Below are 24,341 nucleotides of genomic sequence, written 5' to 3'. Positions count from 1 at the left end.
GCTTTTCCAGTGCCACACTTTTTGACTCTGATCTCCAGCATCTGCAATCCTCACATCCTCTGAGGTTTTTAGAATGAAGTGTTCATTTTGGTTTGAGACCAGACAAAATTCTAGAAGAGGTTGTTTGAACTGACTGTTATGAAAGTCAAATGTATGATAGCTCCTGGTAGAAGCTATTACAGTTCTAGTTTAAAACTTGACATCTCAAGTAACTCAAACATACCAAGGTGTTAGATGCAGAAAAACTAGTGTATATATAATAGGATTGCTGTTTTGAGAACTGTATTAGGGGTGTTCAAAAGCTTTTTCATTTCTTTTCAAATACTAAAGGAGTGCTTTACGAGATCATGCTTTTAACATGTATTTAAATGTTTGAATATGTATTATAAAGAGTTAGCTTATATAATTCTATTTTATCCACATCCTTTTTGCAATAAACTTACTTTTTTTTGTTAAAGCAAACTCGACAGCAATGTGTGCTTTTCTTTCGGTGAGTGGTCGCTTTGTTTAAACCAAGACATAATCAATCAAGTCAAGTTCCTGACTAGGATCTTCCTTGATGGCTAATAACAACTGGTGGGATTTCAACACTGTCAGCTCATTAGTGACCAAGTCCAGAGGCTCATCATCTCAACAGGGACTTGTTCTCCAGCAGCTGTTTGTGCATCAGAGACCTTGAATGTTTCTTCTTCTTCTAGCTGCTGCTGGTTAGTGTTGCACTGTGCACACCAACACATGGCCTGGAGCATATTCTAGTAATTGTAAAAACTTACCAACGTACATAATGGAAACTTATTGCACAAATCTGGGTCTGAGTTAGAAATGCCGTCTCGTAAATATTACAGAATACATTGCTTTCCTTAGCAATGATAGAGAAGCTAATTTAATGAGCAACTATTATGAATGCATTCAGAGACCATTCAATTAAGAAGCATTGCTCCCTGGATTTTCAAATGTTACACAATCACTACGAACGATACAATTCCCCAGTTGCTAGACCTGCAAACAAAACTGAGAACAGAACAGCCCTTTCTCCTGCAATTAATAAACCAGAAAATTTATTTTAAGGAGCACAACTTCATTCAGTTTAAGGTCAGAAAAATATACCCTGAACTTTCCTCTGCCTAGACGCATCTGAAGTAGGTTTTTATCTGTAATAAAGTTCAAGTTTAACTCCCTGAGATTGCTAAGGTTCAGTGGAAAAAGCAATCAGCCAGCGTGTTAAAATAAAGTGGGGATAAAATCAGATAGCCTAAACCTGACCTTATCAACTTTGCACTTGACAGGTTCATGAAGTCACAAAAGTGGTACATCAGAGAGAAGGAGGCCATTTGGTCCATTGTTCCTGTGCCAGACCTCTGAAAGACATATTCAATTTGACCTCATGCTTTCTTCATAACCCTCCAAGTATTTATGCATATGTCTTTTGAAAGTTACTAATGAATCTGCTTTGGTCTTGCATTGCAAATCATAACCAAATCAAGTCAAGGCACGTGATAAACAAGCATGTTGAAATAGAAACCATTTATAGACCACCACAGTGCAAAATCAGAAGTAGCACCAACCGCCATGACAGATAGAACTGTATATATTTGGGGCAAGGCACAACTACAGCACTTCATCCAGAGGCTACACAGCACTGAAGATGTCACCCAGGAGGGAGACAAATTGTTTGCAAGAAAATCAACTAGCTCGGCGAACCGACCGACAATTTCATAAAACAACGCTCACAATCTCTTGTGTGAAGTATGGCAGCAGTGTACTGGTTATGACAATAACACACAAGCTGCTGACTGCACACTGCTGTATTCAAAATGATGGATAGAGAAATAGAATGTGGATTGCCCTATGACTTTGGAAATTTATTATATAGGTTTCAGTTGCCAGAAGTTGAGTTACATTGTTGAATTATGCTTTGACATTGCTTCCAAATCATAACAACAATGATATCATTCCAAGTCTGTATCCAAGTGAACATCGACCACAAAGCTTCCATGTATCTGCATCTTAATTCACAGATTTTAATGATGATACTTCCTGATAGTTGCACCATAGTCCATTTACTTGAAGGTATTGCAAAAAGTGAATTACCATATATTAATAGGCCAGAACTTCTTTCCTTTTTAATTTTTATATGGGATGTGAGTGTTGCTTGCAAGGCCAGCATTGCATGCCCCAAATGGATTGACTCTTCAGATCATTCCAGAGGATAGGTAAGAGTCAACCACATCACTGTAGGTTTGGAGTCACATTTAATTCAGATTGGGCAAAGATTTCCTTCCTTAATGAACCAGATTGGTTTTACAACAATCAACAATGGTTACCATGAGCTAATTTTTTATTTCCAGATTTTCCCCAGATTCAAATTTCTCTAGCCACTATGGTGGGATTTGAATCCATAACACTCAAACGTTAGTTTCCTTTCTCATATTGTCACTTCCCTTCTTACTTTCATGTGGCCCTGGTAACATTTGAAGAGTCTTATCCAAGCCGCCATCCTGTAAAGTTTCACCAAACAGTATAGGAAGCTTGTCAATTGAGGAAAACATTAAAACTTGGAACTCAACTTATCATCCCACACTCTCAGCTATCAGACACTGCGAGTGTTATCTCGTCCAGTAGTGACTGAGCCAACTATAGCGCTGACTCAGCAGTGCAAACTGAGTACAGACAAGGGATTGAAACAGGTTGTTTGGTCTATATAGTTCACTATGATACCAAGTTATGAAACCAGTGACAATATCATTATGCCACCAGGTCCCCTATAAGAATACATATTGACCCCCTTCTGTGTCCATCAATTGCTTCAGATGCTTACATATTTCATTCTTTGTGCGTTATGTTGACACCTATACTTCATACCTATGCAGCAATTGTTCACACAGGACTGTGTAAGCAAGCATGCATTAAACATCTATTACTGAATATTGCTGGTTCAAAGGTTAATTTTAGTGTTGTGTGTAGAGTTTTTATGACTTCAAGCACCTGGTATATACTCCCCCAAAAGATGTCAATAATGTTCCACCATTTAACTTGCTAATCATGAACTGTATCTCTTGCTCCTTCATTCAGATTCCACAGATATAACCAGTCACTTGACTGAGATCCAGACAGCATCTTTGCATCTGCCTAACTCTTTAAAATCTACTCATAAATAGTTACTGCTGTTCAATGATTTCAAGTCTTACTTCTATTGTTTACTCTTCTGCTTCTTTGTTATGTCTTATCTGGCCATTTTTCATTCAAGAAGTCAACTTCCCTGGCTTGACAATGCCAGCTCTGATGAAGAGTCAATTTGAAACAGTCAGCCCTGTCTTTTGTCTTTCAAATACTGATTGATTTGTTTTTATATGCATTGTCTAGTTATATTTCAAATTTGATTCATGTGTAACACAATGTTAGACATACAATGATCATTTTACCATTCCACCTTACTGGTTTAAACAGAACATAGTTACTGGCAATATCTATGTCATTAAGATTATGTAATAGGGAATACAGGTGCACAAGGATTCACTCAGATCCATTCTTACCCACAGGTTTCAGCCCTCCCAACTCTAACATCCATTTCCACGGGCTGTTACTGTAGTTTATTTCTTACATATCCCAATTGGGATCTGTCTCAATAATAATAAGAAAGGAAATCAAGACCCTTCAGACAAATCAGTTTGATAGTCAAAGATGCGCAGAGTAACACACAAAGATCTCGTTATGCACTTAGACTGATATATGCTTGAAGTTCTGACTTCCTGCAGAAACGAATCTTTCTGCTGTAAAACAAACTGATGCTGAGTGAAAAAGTATTCTTTTAAAACACTGTTCTGTCTTAAATTTCCTTTCTCATATTGTCACTTCCCTTCTTAATTTCATGTGGCCCGAGTAAAATTTGAAGAGTCTTATCCAAGCAGCCATCCTGTAAAGTTTCACCAAACAGTATAGGAAGCTTGTCAATTGAGGAAAACATTAAAACTTGGAACTCAACTTGTCATCCCACACTCTCAGCTATCAGACACTGCAAGTGTTATCTAGTCCAGTAGTGACTGAGCCAACTATAGCACTGACTTGGCAGTGCAAACCGAGTACAGACAAGGGATTGAAACAGGTTGTTTGGTCTATATAGTTCACTATGATACCAAGGATTGACTTTCTCTATTGTACAATGAGAAGAAGTAACTATATATGCAAATTGCAAGTTGATGGAAAAAAAATTGAACCTGCAAAGCAAATGCTGACTAGCCTTGTTCTTTTACAGCTGCCTCTCTACTGTATTCCCATCTTGCTTTCTCCGACACTATATAGGTCAGACTGTCAGCTCTGTGCAGGTTGCTTAATACAGAAAATCATCTGTAACTTACAGCTGAAAAATATTCACTTACCTACACAAAATTAACTCATCCTCATTGCTGTGTTGCTAAGGTGCCAAATTTTCCTCAGAAAAAATGTATTTCTAAATAGGTAGATGGTCAGCTAACAGACTCGATTCTGTTGCTGTCTGCACTTGAGTGAAGGTTGTTCACTATCAGCCCTGTCTTTTGTCTTTCAAATACTTGATGATAGACTAAGTCTTCAAATTTTAAAAAAAGAATGAAATTTAAATTTAAACGGCAGAGTCCAGAGGGATAGTTGGTCATTCTAAATCAATTCTCAGTCCAAATTCCCAAGCCATATAAGTTTCAAAATATTAACTGTTTTCCTCTCCACAGATGCTGGCAGACCTGTTGAGTTTTTTTTTACAGCACTTTGCATTTTTATTTCACATCTTCAGTATCCAAAGTATTATGGTTTTACTGTTACATGCAAGTTGCATGTTAAAGAATAGTACACATCCAAAACTGCTTAGCATTGGGATAGACATACTGGGACATTAAAGGTAAAGGTTTCCAAACTCATCTTTTTGATTAGGTAGGAGATGGGCTGGGCAGGAACAAGAACCAGGGTAAAGAAAGAACACTTATCCTATTGCATCTCATTCATCCAGTATCCTTACTTTCCCAGCCTTTTATCTCAGTACATTTTCAATTCCCTCATAGAAAGATTACCTAATGACAATTAAAGTTGAGATCCTCCTTCTTGTCTACTTTGAACTTGAGCTTTGCAAACTTACATTGGTGATTAATCACCTGAAGTGTTTTAACTTCCAAATAATTCAAGAACAGCAGGGAATTACAAAGCATCTGTTTTGGCAAAGTAATAGTGTTTCATGTGAAATTAAAGCTTTTTTTTCATGCCTCCTCTCCTTTTTAAGATTTCCAAGTAAAATAAATCCAGAACAGACAATACAGACTTTTAACAGCTGTCTTGAAAGCATAATAAAATATTATTTATAATTGCAGTATTAGAAGGAATGACTGAAATATTTACATTGACAAAGTTGAAACAAATAGTGTTGACTGGAGAAGAAAAAGGACTTTTGCAAGTTGCATACAAGTTTGAGTCAGTAAATAACATGAAATTGCATTCATTCATCAGATAAAACAGTAAAAGACAAATAGAGGTTATGCTTTTTCATGAAGCATTGACGAAATTTATTGCTAATGCAAAAGTTTGCTAGAAATAAGGATGCAATGAATAGGTGGCCACTAAAAATGTGTATGTGTTCTTGTATAGCATCTTTCTCCACTTTGGGATACTCCAAAGCACTTAACGGTCAATTAAGTCCTTAAATTGAGTCAATTATTTGATTCACAGGCAAAAAGTTAAAAGTGCCAGAAATTCAGATTTGAGTACAGGTTCTGTTGCGGAACTGGCACCAACAGAGGGAAGATGAGTTACAATGATGCCTTCAGTGCTGAATTTTCAGTGACTTGAGATGAATTCAAAGAAACGCCATGCATGGTATCCAGGAAATGGAAATGTCACACAGTGAAGGTCGTATATTTCTAATACTGCTGTTTAAGCATATTGTACAGATAGCACAGAGGAAATATTCAATGGGAATATTCTTGGGGGGTGTTTTCCTGAGCAGCTATCATAACGTCAGTCATGGATAAGGCAGTGTTTTTGCAGTTTCCAAATATTTTCCCAAGTTCCTGTATTTTATCCTCCAAGCTGATGATAGTGTTGAACAAATCAGTTGCAAGAGTAAAACTTGGCTTAATTAACTTCTTTTGCGATTTGGTTGCCATGGAGATCAGTCACAGAAAATCACAAGAGACTGTCAATGTACTTTTACCAAAAGAACATAAGCTTATTACATAAAAGATTTTAAAAAGTAGAAAGTTCTCATCAGAAAAAGTAAATGAAATGAACTCTTTTTTTTCCAGAAGTATGCTTTCTAGCCACTCAACCCAGTGGAGTACCACTCCTGAATTCACTTCAACATTTCTTACTGAACTGTATGTTTTTTTTCGAGTCTGAACACTTTGAGTCTGCTAAAATAGCTTATGATTTATTTCCAGCTCTGATTAACTCTGATTCCACAAACTAACTCATTCCACGAACTGAATCAGTTCTTCTGCAAAAATTGATCTTTGCTTTTGGCATCTGGCAACCAATTTTAGTAGATTATAAAAGTTTGACCAAATTCACATCCTACCAATTATCTCACCATACAGTTTGCCTAGTCATTTCAGTTAAGATATCTGATTTCTGAGAAACGGTGTTTTTAGCTCAGTAATTCAAATGACTTTCTGATCCCCTCTTAAAACAAATCTGATATGCACATCACTGAAAATCACAAACCCATTTACCTCTAGTTCAGAATCCAAGCACCAAATAATAACACCTGTAATATGTTATGAACTTTTAGCACATGTTCAAGCAATAGGAACGTTTTGCAATTAATTGGTATCTGACCAATAATACAATAAGATCTTTATTAGAATAAGATATATCAAGAAGTATCAAAGAAATTGCACAACATTAGTTAAATTTAGTTTGATAACATAATATTCACTTTTCTGAGGTATTTGAAAGATAATAAATAATGTTGGGCTAAGATAATACAATATGTTAATCACCTCTAAACTTTCACTTCGTGCCATGCTTTACTAATGTACTACCATAAACAATAGTTTGGAAGAGGGGTCACGGGACCCGAAATGTTACCTCTGCTTTCTCTCCACAGATCTGCCCAACCTACTGAGTTTCTCAAGAAATTTCTATTTTTGTAATGAGCTAACATTATGTCCCTTTGGGTAGCAGTAGGGTATTTGGAGAATGACATTGGATGAGTAAGTACTAAAACTGATATTCACTTGGGTAAATTGACAATTTTTCTCATACAGCCAAAAGATGACTAGTTTAGAGAGTAATAAACAACAGTTCTTTTTTTTAATTTACATGCTGTCACTAAAAATTTACATGCTGTCACTACTTGCAGGCATCAACTCACCTTTTACTTATTGTTGCTGGTTCCCTGCTAAAGCTGTCTGCCACTTCTCTCAAACCAACCAACTCTGTTCCTTTTTCATCAACTTCAGCCACCCCACTATGTTTCTCTCAAGACCACCGAGGTTCTATGTTATCTTGCAATCCTGTTTAATTCAGGCTTGAGATTGAAATTCTTGTGTTCATCACAGAGATCACTTATCCTCACCTCTTAGCCTTCATTTCATCCCCATGCACCACAATAACCCTTGTAATTGTCATGGTTAGTACAACACTTGGCTATCCTAAATCTTGTCAATACTTGTTAAGTCCTCTTTCCCTCAATAAGAATTGATTGCCCAAAGCTCTGCTGGGCGCATCCTGTCTTGCAAGGCCATTCAACCATTATTCCCATCCCAACTGTCCTATACTTATGCTCCATCTCTCGAAATGTGACAAATAAAATAAGCACCGTCATTCAAAAATAAATACCTCTACATTCTTGGAAATCCTTCTATAATCTCTGAAATATCAGCTGATTTCCTGTCCAATTCCTCTAACTCACTGATTCTGATTTTTGCATAAAATGTTCAGCCACCTCGATCCTAAGTTCACTGTCACATAACTTCGGAAGGTGTCAACACTCAACAGGTTTTATTGACCCCATGAAATAACTCCTTACCAGCTCAGCATGTTTAATGACTTACTGATGAAGTACCTTGAGATATTTTACATGTTCAATGGGCTTACATTAAAAGATTTATTCTTGATGCTCATATTCTTCTGAAATTGGGAAATAAAGTACATTAATTAAACCAGTTAGAGGGGGTCCTGGTTTTGAGTCACACTGCGCTATATTTGTGTTTATTGTTGGTTTTTGATATGTAAAATGGATTTTTTTTCTCAAAATGTATCTTGTTATATACAGTATTTCTTTAAAAGCAGTTTTTTTTTCTTTTACAGTTGGATTGAGTGGGCAAAATAAATTTCATATCATATATTTTATTGTTTTTAATCATAATTCCTTTCACACTGAATGAGATGCTCCCAATGAGATACAATATATCAACACAAATACTGTACATTGTGGTATAAAGTGAAGTTCTTCCTAAAGAAAAAGAATTCCTGTTCGTTTCGATTGTTCAGTCATGCTAGGCTATGTTCCACACGAATGAAGCATTTTGCAGTACACCACTCAGGTAGTCATTCATTATTAGATAGTTAAAGTCAGTTGGCTGCTCAACTATGGAGGCTAGCTGAGCAGAACCTGGCTTCCAAATACCCAAACATGTATATTCCTGAAGGGATCGCTGGATAGAGCAGCTGACAACTGAAGAATGGCATGTTGCACAATGCGAGAGGACGGAAATTAAAAGGCTTTCATTCAATATGTTACGATCACAAAAATGAATATAAGTGAGACATATGGCAAGGAGAGGAGAGATTAGAATTTCATTTTATACCATTATGGCTTATTCTGACAAGTACAGCACAATGTCAAATACAAATTAACATAATCAAACACTTTCCACCCATATATATAAGTGCAACTCACTTATAATGTAAAATAAAAATCTACATTTAAACTTACTGAAACTTAACTAATTTAACACTTGATTCTCATGTTTATAAAAAAAAGGTCTCATGCATTTAACTTTTGTAGTTTTATAGACTTATCCTCCCACTTTAAAACTCAATTGTTATTCCAAAAACATTCCGTAAAGCCCATTGACATATTTTGGCATATGGTAGACAGTAATAAGGAACATAATATTCAAATATTCTAAACTCATTTGCTAAGGATTTTTGGACTGAATGTCAGCTGTCATCATCTCCCTCGAGTCTCTGACTACAGATGAATCCTGTTAATAAAGTTCATTAAAAAGCTATGGAAACAATTTGATTTAGCTGCATTTATGTAGTACCTTTAATATTGTTGAATATTTGGAACATCCTTTACAGAAATTTTACCAGACAAAACTTGGCAATTGAACAAAGGATCTAAGAGGAAGACAGGTGATCAAATAGGAAGGTTTTAATGAAATGCCTCGAAAGTGAGGGAGCGGAGGAGTTGTAGAGGCAGGAATTCTAGAATGTGGGCTCGTGGTTTTGGAATAAATTACAAATCCCAGTGATAAAATGTAACATTTCATTAATGCTGGTGAAATTGAAGCATTGACTCCCTCCTGGGAATATCCAAAATTACTTATTCTGCACCATGACAACTGAAACAACAGTTGCACAGATGTACAACATAGGAACAGGACACATTACTCCTCAAACCTATCCGTCTTTCAGTAAAATCAAGGATGATCTTCCTACACAATTTTATTTTCCCTTTGATTTCTATCCCTTGATTCTTCACATTTGCAAAACTCATGTGTCTTTCCACTCAGGAAAGGGATATCATTGGATCAGCAGTTATAGAGTCATAAAGAAATACAGCAAAGTAACAGAATCTTCAGTTCAACTCCTCCATGCTGACCGGATATCGTAAATTAAGCTAATCCAATTTGCCAGCATGCGGCCCATATCCCTCCAAACCCTTCCTATTCATATACCCATTCAGATGCCTTTTAAATGTTGTAATTGTACCAGTCTGCACCACTTCCTCTGACAGCTCAAATCATACATGCACCACCCTCTGTGTGAAAAAGGTGCTCCTTAGGTCCCTTTTAAATCTTTCCCATCTCACTTTAAACCTATACCCATTGTTTCTGGCCTCCAGTTACGAACTGAAATCTTGAGATAAGGATTTTGCATAAAATAACATCTGATCAGTTTTTATTTGATATCGACAATAACATAAATGTGTCAGAACCTTTCCCAAAAGTCCATCCTTATTTTGCTTTCTCTGTAACAAATTTGCATCACCAGCAGCTTAACATTTAATTGAGTAACCAGATGACTAGATCAAAGACTTTACCATCTGGGAACTAGCCCCTGGAACAGAAGAACAGCTGATTTGTTGCAGCAGATGACTTGATGCAGCTGATATCCACTCAAATATTGCCAATGGCACCAACCTTTCCCACCCACAGTTATTTTCCATTTAAAATTGCAGATCAACCATGAACTCAAACATAGAACAAGAAAATCCATTCAGCCAACTCTATTCAGACAACGGCCACTCAGTCTGATCAATAACATTAAATTCATAATTGATGGGCTTCTCACAAGTTATTTCATTTTCTGTGCAGGCTGAAGGTGGAGACTGAAATACTTCAATCAGTAATGTTTGAAGGGAGAAACACCCAGGTATAATTATGAGATGCAATTTTCAGTGCTGATGGGTAGCATCCATCACAGAAAATATGACTAGCCAACTGATTGACCAAATAATTCGACCATGTAACATTCCCATAATCTGAAAAGGTAAGACACCATGTTATGCACATCCATAAAGCTATAAAGTGAGCTCTGGTCTTTTTCTGTCTTGCTGGCTTCATACCAGTGATTCTTCATAGCAATTCCTAACTAAGCAGGTGCACACTGAGGCAATTCCCCCATCACCACAGTGGTCTTGATGAGATCAGAAATAGCCCAGAGGGAGAGTCATGTTCATCAGTCTGAGTCCAAATGGTCCATATGGCAGAGCATTGGTAGATTAATACCTTGCACTACTTGCCTGCTCCTATGGTTCAGACACAGTTTAACAGATATTTTCTGAGCAGCCTGTTGAGAGATGGTATTATACACATCTCGAACAGGTGGGACTTGAACTCAGGTCTCCTAGCTATGCCTCTTTTCCCCCTCTGGTTAGTTTTGTTACTTTGCAAATAAATGTACAAAGAAAATTATGGATTCTGACATTTATTGCACCAACTGACCACTAGATGAATGATCTCACTGATTCCACAGTCTTCCCTTGTTTATCAACAGGCTCCAGCAAGAGTTTAATTGTCAAAAAGCATGATCAAAATCCTAGATATATTCACTCCAAGATGCAGTACTCAGTGTTGACTTTGATTTTCATTTTCTCCATTCCTATATAGCTTCTATATGACATCCATCCTCACAATTGCACTTTCTGATATCCATTTATTCTGTATGGTGCCATCATTGAGAAAGGGGTCCATTCCAGAACAAGGATCCTGATATGTACCATATATTCATTCTAATTTGCATCATTGTTGGTGGCCTGCCTTTGCTAGACAATCCGTCTATAATCAGTATAGAAGTCATTTGTCAAATATATACTTTATTTAATGCTCCCAACAATTGTGAAGTATCCTAACCTACTGGAGTTAGTTTAACATAACTGCGATGTTGGTCTGTGCATCCCTCTCTCATCCCCAATCCCTTAACAAAAATGATCACTGAAATCACCAATGTCTTGAGGTGACACCTTTTAACATGCGTTCAGGGGTCTGCACCTATTGACTAAATGCTGTGAATATCGTTGTCTATTTACGAGAAACAAGCCATGCAACAAATCGAAGATGTATGGCAGCCCGGTTGGTGACGTGACGAGCAATGAAAGACGGCCGACAGAGATACAAGCCAACTGTCCAACTTTCAGAACCATTGGGAATGCAGACAAAATCCCGTGTGGACACAAGCCAAGTGCTGGTCGGTGAGATTAGGTGCTAATGTATTCTCAATTCGCTATTGTTCTGTGGGTGCCATAAATCAACTTGTCTTATCTTGACAAGAAACATGACAAGAAACAGCACCGAGTATATAAGGTACAACACCGAAGCTGTGTTTAAAAGAAGTGTTTGTGGTCATTCACAATTGTCATCCTTCTCAAACGATCCCAAAACAAACCATGTTGTCACTACTTAACAAAACATAGTAAGGAAGAAAACAAAATGACTTTAAGATACGCGAAAGGAACAGTTCTACACATGCAGCTCCATCCCTATCTCTTGACCACACACAATTGTCAACAACTGACAACTGGGTGGCTTTTTGTTCGAAACATACTGAGGCCAGATTTAAATAGTTACATGTCTTACAAGCAGACTCTACATTCAGTTAGCAAAACACAAATGTCTTGACAACAACTCTTAGCATGCCTCTGCCATTAAAACATCGCTTGCTCTCAACATGAAACACTTCACTGGTCGTTCAGTTTCCCAGACCACCTCCCCGTTATACGTGATCCAACCCATTTCCCGTTTCTGTACCTATCTGTGAAAAAAAAACGCTTCGTCTCATCATTAATGATTCTCAATCCTGAATCATTAACGTATTTCCTCTCTATAAATGGATGGCCTGATTCCATATTTGGGCAGATTTTGGGCAGATTTTTGTCTTGGGTTTCTGAGCACCGCTTTTTTTTTGTGCGTGTGTCGTACAGATTAATTTTGTTCAATTTGTTTCTCCTGTCATGCAGGACCAGAACAATGGTAGAAGTCAAAGAACACCAGGCGAGTGCTCAGAGATTTCTTAAGAAGCGGTCATGTCATGAGATGTGAAGGATTTAAAACCAGCCTGCGAGAAAGTTGCAGCGTGCAACAGAGCTGTATTCTTGAACTGTAGGGAGTGGGCGTTATTTGAGGGGGTGATTGGAAGATACGACGCATTGCTCCATGCTTATGCCGCCTTGCTGGTCTGCACAACAGCGCACGCCCCCACCCCCGGGTAGCTACTGACTGCGAACAAGCAACAGTCTCGAAATCCAACTTTCAAATTTCCAAAGACGCACAGGGCTTTTTCTGAGCTTGACAAAAGCATTTTTTTTTTAGCATTACAGATTTTCCGCGGATTTTTTTTTGATGTTGTTGTCGTAACTCGAATTCCAGTGGGAGATTATGAGGCAGGATTTCATTTCGAAAATTAAAGGACGCAATTCCTTTCAAAAGTCTCCAACGCGTTATCCTTACACCTCTGCCTCACTACCCACCTCCCCTCCTCCCCCCACCACCACCCACAACAATCAGATGATGTCGATCTCATTGCTGGAAAGAAAAATAAATTCAACAGGTCCGTCGGAAAGTTGGTCTTGAAAGTCATCAGAAGGCTATCTCCAACTAAATATCCTCTCAGATTTCAAAACATACAAATCAAAAACAAAATCTGTTAGTAAGGATGTAGTGAGGAAGCAGTGAAAGGTTTAGTTTGGTTTAGTTATTGGAAATCGCCTCAGCAATTTGCAGCAATCGGTGAGAGAGGCTAAGACGTGATCCTCCATCACCCAGAACCTCACTCCTCACTACCTTCCTCAATGTGCCGTTCCCCGACTGATCGCCCACCAGTCCCCCCGCAAAAATGTCTCAACCTCCAAGCTCATAGACCTGTATGGTACATTGCATTCCCCAATCACACACACACACACACACACACACAGGGCTACCCACAAAGGTCTGGTTCACAGGTACCAAGAAACTTAACTCGCGACAATCGGTTTGTGAGAGAACAGCGCGGAGAGATTTCGAGCTGCAACCGAAATTGAAGCGAAGGTCGAGTCGCCAAGAGAAGTCACTTACCGCGAGAATCCGTCTCGCCGTTCCCCTTCGGGCTCTTGATGCAATGCTCCAAGTACACGCCGTCCTTCAGACAAATGTCCTCCTTCTTGTTTAAGCCCAGCATCTCGGTGGCCTGTCCCAGGCTTTCACCCCTGGAGCAGGAGCAAGGGGTCTGCATGATGCCACAGGGACGGGAGCTGGTGCTGAGGGCCAGGCAAGTCTCCAGCCACTTGCACAGCATCTGGCAAGCTCCCTTGCTGGGGTTCCTGTTGCCCACCACCAGGTACTCGGCCGAGAACTCCTTGTCTTTGAGCCGGGAGCCCCTGGCCCGGGGCCGGGCGATTTGCTTCATCTGAAGGTATTGCTTGGCGGACTGCAGGAAGGCGTAGCGGGCCGAGGGGTCGCAGAGTTTCAACACTTCGTCAAAGCTCTCCATGCCCAGGTAGGTGCGGGTGCTGGTCAGGAAGGAGTCGAACTGGTAAGTGCGGATCTGGTGGCGGTCGCAAACGTTGCTGGTCTTGGCTACCTTCATGTACAGCGTGTACCTCCGAGGGTCCGGGTTCTGAAAAATCCAGGAGCACACCGACGAGTTGGAAGCGAAGACCATCGACGAGGAAAAGTAGCCGAAGAGTTTGCCCTGGACCAGGGTGGTACACGGACTCTGCCCCAGGTCCAAGCCGCTCACGGTCCACAGCGCGGCGGCGAGTATCACAGTGCCCGCGGGTTCAGGGAACCTCATCCTAGGTCAGTTAGCCCAAGAAACGCCGAGGAAATAGCAGCAAGAGCCCAGACGCTGGACATAACAGGATCGCCTTTTAGAGAGACAGACCTGGAGATGATTTCATTGCAATCTTTGTAGGTTTGTCCAAGCTCTCCCCCTTGTGGTAAATTCCTGGGATTTTTTTTGTTTAATAAAAAGCGAAGAATAACCCTGTAAGTCCCGAAGTGATAATTGTTTCTGCTCTGCAACGCTGCTCAACACTGTGGTTTATTCAATGCATTCAGAATTGTATTTCTGTGCTGGCGGAGAACCTGAGAGTCAGACAGACGGTGCAGTTATCAACCCTGAACCTAAAAATTTAAAAGAAAAAAAGGTATCACTTTCTTTTAATATCCTCAAGGACACTAACAATCTCTTATTTCAAGTCATATTTACTCACCCCCCCTCTCTCACCCCCACCCATCCACTACACAATGTTAGTTGATTCGCTCTATTCCCCGTTACTCTTTCACCCAACGAGAGATTTTTAATCTATGATTCATGTTTAATTAAAGGCGTAACTAGCCTTTCTGTTTAGCAGTGGCCAGGCGAAAATACGCAGTCTCGAAATAAACTTATTTTCACACCGGTGTGTTTTTTTTTCCCCAAAAAGGACTCGTCTGCTTCATTGTTTTGTAAAATTGAACCAGGAATTCCACATTCTCACACAATCTCAAAATATTTTGGTAATTAACGCTAATTAAAGTGCAATGTTTCTCTCCTGGTTATTCGAAAAACACTTAAAGCTAATTGCCATTACTGTGTGATTTTTTTTCCTCCTTTTTCTCGCTCTCTCACACGCACATTGCAGATTTGAACCGTTTGCAAGGAACGCATTGAAGACCTGCGCACAGCAATAAACTATGAGCTCTTCCCTATTAACGCAGACTAACTTCACCAACAGGGCCTGGAGAATAGCAATTCCTCATCATATTTGCCAGTGACCAGATCAGCAAACGTGCATTTCGCAATTGACTAAGCACTTCAGAACTGTTTGATGCGACCATTTTCCAAATCGACACGCTCCAGGGACAAATGGTCAATTTTGAATATTGCCCGTGTGCACTCGACAGTGCCCGAAATTGACCTTCCTGCGATTTACGCGTTGATTTGATAACATACTATTTTGAAAATAAAAACTGAACGTGTGGATTAACTGTTATGGAGGGATTTTGTGTTTAAACATATTCAACTCTTTGAAGTTTTAGCCTGTTTTAATAGGAGTACAATAACAATCCGTTTAGCAATAGTAAGGTGGTGTAAGCAATGAACCTCTCCGACGTTAAATCCCACTTCGTTTTCCCTCCGAAAGAAGCGAGCTGCTCTTTACGCATTGATCAGCTCAGTGTTATCTCTGATACTGTCTGCCAGTCTGGCGCTGTACCTACCTTGGGCTGTGTTATCAACAGAAGCCTGAGCTTTCTCTGCCTGGCGCCCGCTCTCCTGCTGATTCAAGAGGATTCATGCATTGAGGAAACGTGTGCCGAACAAAACCTCCCTCGCTCAGTGGGTGTCAGGCTGAGGCGCAAGACTAATGGGGACGAATAGACGTTGGGACAGGTATCCAACCCAGCGGCTCTTGGAGAGAGAAAGAGAGAGGGGAGGCTGGTGGATTCTCGCTATTTTAACTTGCTCATCACGATGGGCGCACACTGCTTCCCCCTTATGGCCTCTCCCTTCAGGGGATTGGAAGCGACTGATCTGTTGCCTCCTCCGCCACCAATAGATAATAATACGACACCTTCCCAGCTTAATGCGTGTGCAAGGAGCGCGGACGGATAGGGGACCGGGAAAGCCACTCACCTCGATGGGGACGGTCCACTCCCGAGCTGAATTAGCGGCTCTCAGCCAAAATGAGAAAGGGACATGGGGTGGGAGGCGGGGGAAATGAGAGAACTGGCCGGTTGAGCAAGCTCAGAGTGTGGAGAGAGATCGCACTCTCTATGACTCATAATGCAACCACATCTTGTTTGGGGGGGAGAAATATTACTGTGTTCGAACAAAGCCATCTGTGCCAACTAAAACTGGGAGAAGAGGCAGAGGGAAGGTGGCAGGATTGTACGGTGGGCGCATTATTAAAACTGCCCAGCGCGGTTTCCCCCGCTACCCTTTTGCCCAATGCTGTGCACTCATCTAAGCATTAAGTGCAAGGAGTGTCCTCTGGGAAAAGACTTTGGTGATGTAGACTGAGGCTGCACTATTACCCTGTCTGAAGAGGGGAGGGGTGGGGGTGGGGGAGTTTTCTTTGCTCTTACCCCACCCCCCACCCCGGCCTCCCCCAGTCAGAGCCCACTCGTCCCTTCCCTCGTCCCAATGAGGTTTCTGGTGGCAAGTTATAAAAGGGTGAGAGGTTTAGTTTTTTTTGTGGGGAAGGGGGTGGTGGTGGTGGGCTTGATTTGCTCCTCAACAGTCGTTGCTGAGAACACCCTACGGGCTGTTTACACCCACCCCCCTCGGGGTGGAAGGGGTTAAATAGGGTTGGAGCAATCCTAGCTAACAGTGTGTGCTTGGTTAATGAACCCCATCACGAAGAACCAGGGCTCCATCGGGAAGCGGTGGCTGGGGATGCCCTTCCGCCTGATACACCACACCTCATGTTTAACAGGTTTCCAGGATAAATCCAGACGTTCTACTCTACCTCTACCCACCCTCCCTCCACCCCCCCCCCCCCCCCCCAAACAAGGCTTTTTTGTGTTTTGTTTATTGGCGACAGATTCATTGATAACCAATATGGCCAGCCATGATAAATATCTTTTTTTTCCCTAGCAGTTTAAATTCCAGAATCAAACAAAATAAAACCAGGTGAATTCAGGGGCTGTTAGAGCCGGGGCGGCTGGGATTTGCTGCTGAACACACGCGATTTACGCTGTCACTGCTGAAGTCTCCTCACTGGCCAAGTGTAGCGTGCAGATTGAGATTTCTCCTCGGTCTGGCCAGCCCTGCTGGTTTGCTGGTGCGAATTGTATCGCCGGATTACAACCACCACTAGTGTGTCAAACGGATCTGGCCCGCCCGAGTGTCACCGGGAGTCTTATAGCGCAGAAGAGGCCGAGCTATCTGCACTAATCCCACGTCAATAGGTGTGCTCAGAGAGTGTCATAGAGCTGTACAGCACAGCAGCAGACCCTTCGGTACAACAAGTCCATAGGCGAAAGTGAGGACTGCAGGCGCTGGAGATCAGAGTCGAGAATGTGGTGCTGGAAAAGCACAGCAGGTCAGGCAGCATCCGAGGCGCGAGAGAATCGACGCCTCGGGCAAAAGCCCTTCCTGACGAAGCTATGCTTTTTCAAAAAGTCCACGCCGACCAGATATCCCAAACTAACCTAATCCCATCTGCCAGCATTTGGCCCACATCCCTCCTAACTCTTCCTATCCATGTACTCATCCTTTTAAATGTAATTGTACCAGTCTCTACTTGATCAAAAAAAGTACCCACACACCCACCGCTTCCTCCCCATTTGCCAGGGATTAGCCTCCCCCAATAGCTACGTAGCCACCAAATGCGTGCTGCTGATATTTCTTAGCGAGGGCTGCATTGATCCTGCAATCGCCCACTGCTCCCGCCTTCGCTCACCAAGCCCCCACCGCTGCCCAGGTCAGCCTGGCGAGCCGTGCCCCAGCCGGGCTCCCTCGCTGGTGTTGACCGCTGACAGTACACACTGTCATTCCGCCCGGGCTGCCCTGGTGACCAATGTGAAGGAGGTAGAGCGGGTGAAATTTCGCCAATATCCCGAGAGTTTCCTGACCAGCTGCGCCGATTTTTAACGAACGTGTGCCCACTGGTTCCCCAAACTAAACTTGCTTCCGTGCTAATGCACCGACTCACGGCGTTTTATTTCACTTCACTCTCTCTCTCTCTGCTGTGTGAATTGTTTCCACATTAGATGGCGAAAGAGAGAAACAGAGAAACACGCACACACACACAAATACACACATACACACACAGAGAGACACACAAAATAAACACAGACACACACACACACACACACACAACTTGCAGGCACTGGGCTTGCTATGCAGTATTATCCTTACCTCAAGTTTCTAAGTAAACATTTGCACTTTTCCCCCAAACCTCCGGTTCAATTAACAAGCAAAAAGGTCCAATTTTAAAAGGTTAATAGCAAAGCAGAGACGATCATAACTTGCAGCTGGGATTATGTATAACACACACAGACACTACGCCGGCAGAAGTGACGGGAAGATTTTTTTTCTCGAAAATAAAAACGGTGAAGAACAATCACTGGCGCACAGGCGGATGTCCTCCGGTTAATCCGAGCGAGAGAGAGAATTGTCAAGTCCAGAAACAGACAGTTTACATCCAAATGAAAACGGCTCCTTCCTGCTCTCCCGAGTGTCGAGACACTGCCACTTGGAGCATCCTTGTAGTAAAAGTGATGAGATGTCGGGGAGGGAGGGAGGGTGCAGGGAGGTGAAAGTGGGGGAAATGTTGACAATGATCTGACAAGGCGCCGAGTTCTCCCCTTCTCATTTCCCACCTACTGACAGCCAGCACGTTGGAACGGGGAGCGCATTCCTTACGTCAGGCTCTCTTCAGCTTTTCTGATTATACGTTGCAGGAGAGCTCTTAGCAAGAGTGAGGAACGCAGAGGATTCAAACAACGAAAGGATCTGAAGCACCCAGAACCAAGGAGACCCCCGCCTACACACACACACACACACACATCTCCTTCAGCCATTCCAAATCTCTGTTGCATTGCACTGTAATCCCTTTTCCTCTTTCGGTGCGATTCTGTCTGTCTGGGTCAACCCCATGCTAACCCTGGGTGCAAATTCTCTTTTTCGACATTTGTTTCTCAAGTCTCTTTTTTTTGTGTTAAAATTTATTTTTTTGTTGCTGTTTTGCTGCGGCATGCGGACAGCGAATGGAAATCCCTGGAGTTAAATGGGCTGGGACCGAAACAGAAATCGGCAATAGCCAAGGGGCAATTTCCACTCTCACTCCGACGCAGCACTGAGAAATAGCACCTGTTTTGCCTCGGAAGGGGAGTATTGGATTCTGAAACATTTTGGTAGTTGATCTCAAACACAGGTCTTTCCTATTTGTCAGACGGGAAGCCAGTTTTTTCTTGTTCCATATGCCTATGCACATGTAATCTGTGAGATTGTATAGACAGGGGGAAAAAAAGATTTGAGCGTCAGGGGAAGCTCGTGTCACGTCTTTCAGCGCTAGGCTTTTGCAATAGTCATTTCCCGATTCCCCTTCGTCTACCTATCCCGAAAACAAAATCTTTTTTTTATTAATAAGGAATTGCCTTGACAATTGCTCAAAGAATCCTTGTTCGGTGCTCTCAAACACCTCCTCTCTATCTGGTAATATATCTAGGAGATACTCATAACATCCAAGCTCTCTAGGTAAGCAGCTTGAAGCGTTTATGTACTCACGGTCAGGTGTTTCTCTAGCCACCACCTGCCTCACTGCAGGGCAGTACCGGTCTCTACCAGTGTTCAAACAGCTACTCTCAAGGAATTTCCACTTAAAGCTAACATGTTGGGGGCGGCGGGGGTGGAATTGATCCATTTTGATTCTTTAATTTTTAAAACCGCGTACCTTCCCCCTCGTCAACACCCCCCCCCCCCCACCCCCCCGCCTCTCCTTTGAAGACACATGTGTCACACAGTGATTTCTGTCCACAGACAGGACCAGGCTGGGGCTGTCCTTTTAACGATCGCTCTAAATATCGTTCCGCAACATCTCACTGTTCCACACCGAGCGGGGGCCACTGCCCGGAATTGGAAACAACCGAACTGCCTTAGCGTCAGCGTTGGGCGGTTGACTTGAACTTTACTGGAAAGGTATTTATTTGTATCATGTAAAAACGGCCGGGCTCAATTCCCAGGTCAGGGTCATTTCACATCTCAACCTACATTACAGACGGCGTGGGAATGTGTTTTCAATTGCTTTATTGTTACTGAGCAAGGTCCCCCAGTGAATGGGGTGGGGGGTGGGGGGCCGTAAGGGCATAGCACTGACAGAGGGTGATCGAGCTGATAGGGTCTGTGTGTGTGTGTGCGTCTCTCCGCAGATGCTGCCTGACTGTGCATTTCAAGCTGGCTCTCGGTTGGAACACTCTCTGATAATTGTTCCTGTCAGGACTTCCCATTTAACTCCGCAGCTCAGGTCAGTGCAAGAGGATTTCCAATTCCTGTATTTCAGCACCGTGTGCCTGCCGTGGAGTGGGAGGGGGTGGAGGTGGTGGAGTGGGGATGTGATCGCGTTGTCTGAGAACTGGGGAGAACAACCGCTTGATGGCACTTGCGTTTTCTTCAACGTGGTCCCAACTCAATGAGCATCGCAGGCGACCGGAAACAACCTTCAACTCAGAGCTCCCGGCAACTGGAGATTCAATTGGTGGACGACACAATCCGTGCGACACATTGAGAAGGACTACCTGAGTCATTGACTTTGCCTGCAGTTCTGTTGAGCGAATGTCGTGAGTGGATGTCCCCTGTCAGTCAACTTCCCCATATCTGGTGTGTTGTTGCATCAATACATTGTGCACCTGTCATTACGGTCGGAGGGTCCTGACTTTGACATCCTTTTGAAGTTTGTTGATGAAACAGGTCCCATGTTCCCTACAGGAAGTTGCTTAAATGTTACTTTCGTCCTTATCCATGGAGGACAATCGGCTTCTGTGAAATGATAATCTACAGGACGCCCATTTTATGCCGTTATGTTGTTAATCTTTTTTTTTAAAAAAGTCATTCCCAGGATTTGGGCATCATTGTCCAGGGCACCGTTTCCTGTCCATCTTCTAATTGTCCTGAGGGCAGATCAGAGTCAACCACATTGTTTGGGTCTGGAGTGACATGTTACCCAGACCAGGTAAGGGTAGCAGCTACCTTCCCTAGTGAACCAGATTTGTTTTTTTTTCAACAATCAATGAAGGTTTTATTGTCTTCATTAAACTTTTCATTTTACTGAATTCAAATTTTACCATCCACAACAGCAGAATTTGAACACTGGTCCCTAAAACGTTTCCTGGGTCTCTGAATTAATAGTCAAGTCTTAATACCACTAGACCATTGCCTCTCCTCATTTGCTGTCTTAGACGGGGAACATTTGACTTATATCTTTGTTTAACAGATAGGACTGTTTCCTTACAGTTTGCAATTCATTTATTCCTGACAGAAAGGGAAGAGGACACTGGAACACAGGAGAACGAGGACGAGGACCGCAGGAGAAAATGTTGACCTTGAAATGCATTGGTAATCTCTGTTTAACAGTCCACTTCTCCCTCAGTTTTTTGCCATGGGACAAGCTTTCATGCAGGAAATCCAGTTTACCTTTATGGTATTACTTCCAGTCTGCTGGTATCTCAGCCCTTGCATGTCATTTGGAGAATTGTCCCCACACTACCTTGAATCTCGTCATTCTTCAACCTGAGATAGAAAGTGTTGTTTCCTCCCCAGGACAAACCAAAAACACTGTCCCTGTAAAACAACTGTGTTAGTTTGTCCTTATACGAACGTATTCATTTCTATTTATTTCTTATATGCATTCTTCCCTTGTTTAGTCTGTATTCACCAACACTTATGACACTTTCAATGTCTTCTGTCATTGTAATGACTTCAGCCTCCAGCAGTTGTAGTGTTCTCCACAGCCACATTATCACTTTGTGCTCCCATTCCTGAGATTTTCAGACATCTTGGAGCAGTGTCCCAACTAGTCCCCATTCCCAATCTTTTTCTACCACCTGGTTAAGTTTTTTTCTAAATGTAGGTTAAATCATTATGAATTCCAGGGACCTGAAATAAGAAACAGAAAATACTGGACATACTGTGTAGTTCAGGCAAATTATGCTCTATTTTTCACATACTCTATTTTTCCTTCATTTTTGATGACAGGTCACAGACTTGAAACTTTAACTCTACTATTTACATTTACACCAAAACCTTAAGGCAAAAGATGCCTTCATGGGAATCCCAATAAATCTCATGAATGACTGCTCTCTTGTTTATATGTTGTGGCTTAGCCTCTCTGGGCCAGAAAGATTACTTAACCTTTTGGGTGTAGACACTTGATAAAAGCATATTTGTGACAGCCAAACTTTGACTGAAATGTCTTCTTTCCAACATTTCATTATTTATTTTAGACTTTCATCTGCTATGATTTTGTTTACTTCTCCATATGTTATAATCTGGGATATATTGTCTGAGTAGGTAAAGAAACAGATTCAATAATAACATTGGGAGAAAATTGGATAAATACTCAAAGGTAAAAAATGAGAGTTGTGGAAATAAGAGAAAGAGCAGGATGAGCACTAACACTGTGGGCCATATTCCATTTTTGTTTTGTTGGTTTTATTCTATGTTTCTATAATTTCCCCCATTGTTTCATAATTATTTCTTAAGTTTTTTTTTACTAAAAGCATACTTTTAAAAGATTGCCTCAATATTGGCTCATTCAGATAATCTTTATACAATCAAAACCATTGAATCCTTCTCTTTGATTGTGCTATGTATGTTTTTCTATTCTCCTTATTTTCTGATTCTACTAACAAGCTTCACCTTTCTATTCTAAGGGATGATTTTCCATTCTAAGGGATGAAAATAGAGATCCAATTTTTCCCTTAAACAGTAATGAGTGATCTACTGTGTAATTTTCTTTCACATGTTGGTATTTTGACTCCCTTTTATGAATAGTTACAAATTTGTTTTATTTTCATTTGCCTAATTTGAGGTCTCCAAGGTGAATATGATAAGTGAGTCTGAATTTGTGATATAACTTCCTTTTGCACACTGATAAATATCAGTCTCCACTACGCTTTGACGTAATAATGGCAATGTAACCCACATCTTTGGCTAGAAAGTGTCAACATTGTAATCTTGACTGCTTGGGCTTAACTTTGTTCAGTTGCAGCAAACCAGATATTTTTAAAAAAAAGGTCTTTTAGAATTCATGTTTGAAAATTCACTGCAGGGACCTGGTAATGTTTTGAAAGCAAGATATTATCACCTGCACTCTCAAAATCTCTATAAGCACTGCTAATAAGCATCTGTAAGCATGCATGCATTTCTGGTCATCAGAGTATAATATATGGGCAGAGAATGTACCAGAGGTCTTGCCAGTTGCAAATTACTTTCCGCCTCTCCTAATCACAGACTATTAGTGTAGAGTAATAGCAGGTGCTTTAATGTGAGATTCAGTCCAACCGAAAATGGTATAAAATTAATTTTCAAAAGCATTCAAGATATTGGACTCCCCTTCTGTTCCTGAAAAGCTAAACCAGATAGTCAGATCTTTACTGCCATTAAAACATCATCAGCATTTGGATACCGATGAGTGGAGCTCTGAGCATGCATTTTAATTATGCTGAAACTCTGTTATGGCCAAATACAGAGTGGTATGGAGCCAGCAATGACTGGTGCCAAACTAGTACCTGCATTAAAGCAGTGCCATTATGTGAATCCCAATAAAAGCTTTGCAGTGTTACATCAACAACTCTGAAAAGATGTCACAAACTTGTGCTGTGTAAAAGTAGTTTACAAACGCTGTCAGTATTGGTTAGAAATTCCTTTGCCTGCCATACTACTGAAACCATTCATTTAAAATGCATTTTTGCTTAAGTTGAATTAACAAAAGAAACCCAGATCTTTACACAAAATGCTAATTGAATTATAATCTTCAAGTGAACAAGATCATTCATATTTTTGTGCCCTAATTTGGACATTTATTACATGCAAGAATAAGGACCTGCTTCTGATATCTTAAACATGCTATGCAAATGTATAATGATACATAATCTACCTAAACTGTCATGCCAAAAGATCAATGTGTGCAGCAACCTTTTTACTAATAGCCTCCGATTTGCATGTCTTTGGTTATGTCTATAATATCA

The 24,341-nt window shown here is 41.2% G+C and overlaps 1 protein-coding gene and 1 long non-coding RNA gene across 14 annotated transcripts in view; one reads left to right on the top strand and one right to left on the bottom strand.

The window, feature by feature from the left end:
* The window catches only part of adgrb1a (adhesion G protein-coupled receptor B1a), a 563,161-nt gene extending 544,119 nt beyond the window's left edge, over positions 1-19,042 (bottom strand). For 6 of the 13 annotated variants that reach the window (XM_072569956.1, XM_072569965.1, XM_072569967.1 and 3 more), the window contains exons 1-2: positions 18,514-19,040; positions 13,743-14,792 (exon numbers count right to left, since the gene is read on the bottom strand). In XM_072569956.1, coding sequence (XP_072426057.1) covers positions 13,743-14,460 — 718 coding nt within the window. In that variant the 5' untranslated portion in view covers positions 14,461-14,792; positions 18,514-19,040. Of the gene's footprint in view, positions 1-13,742; positions 14,793-15,869; positions 16,124-18,513 lie in introns of those variants that run through there. The other 7 variants (XM_072569963.1, XM_072569962.1, XM_072569960.1 and 4 more) reach the window with 7 other exon arrangements.
* A 1,047-nt stretch (positions 19,043-20,089) lies between these two features.
* LOC140476949 (uncharacterized) lies at positions 20,090-22,434 on the top strand. Its single transcript, XR_011960631.1, has 3 exons — positions 20,090-20,295; positions 20,526-20,620; positions 21,632-22,434. It is a non-coding gene; the product is annotated as an uncharacterized lncRNA (long non-coding RNA).
* Positions 22,435-24,341: the final 1,907 nt, after the last annotated feature.

Source organism: Chiloscyllium punctatum, chromosome 5 (assembly GCF_047496795.1).
Source record: "Chiloscyllium punctatum isolate Juve2018m chromosome 5, sChiPun1.3, whole genome shotgun sequence".
Lineage (NCBI taxonomy): Eukaryota > Metazoa > Chordata > Chondrichthyes > Orectolobiformes > Hemiscylliidae > Chiloscyllium > Chiloscyllium punctatum.
The sequence above is the reverse complement of the archived record's forward strand: the minus strand, read 5'-3'. Positions and strand labels throughout refer to the sequence as shown.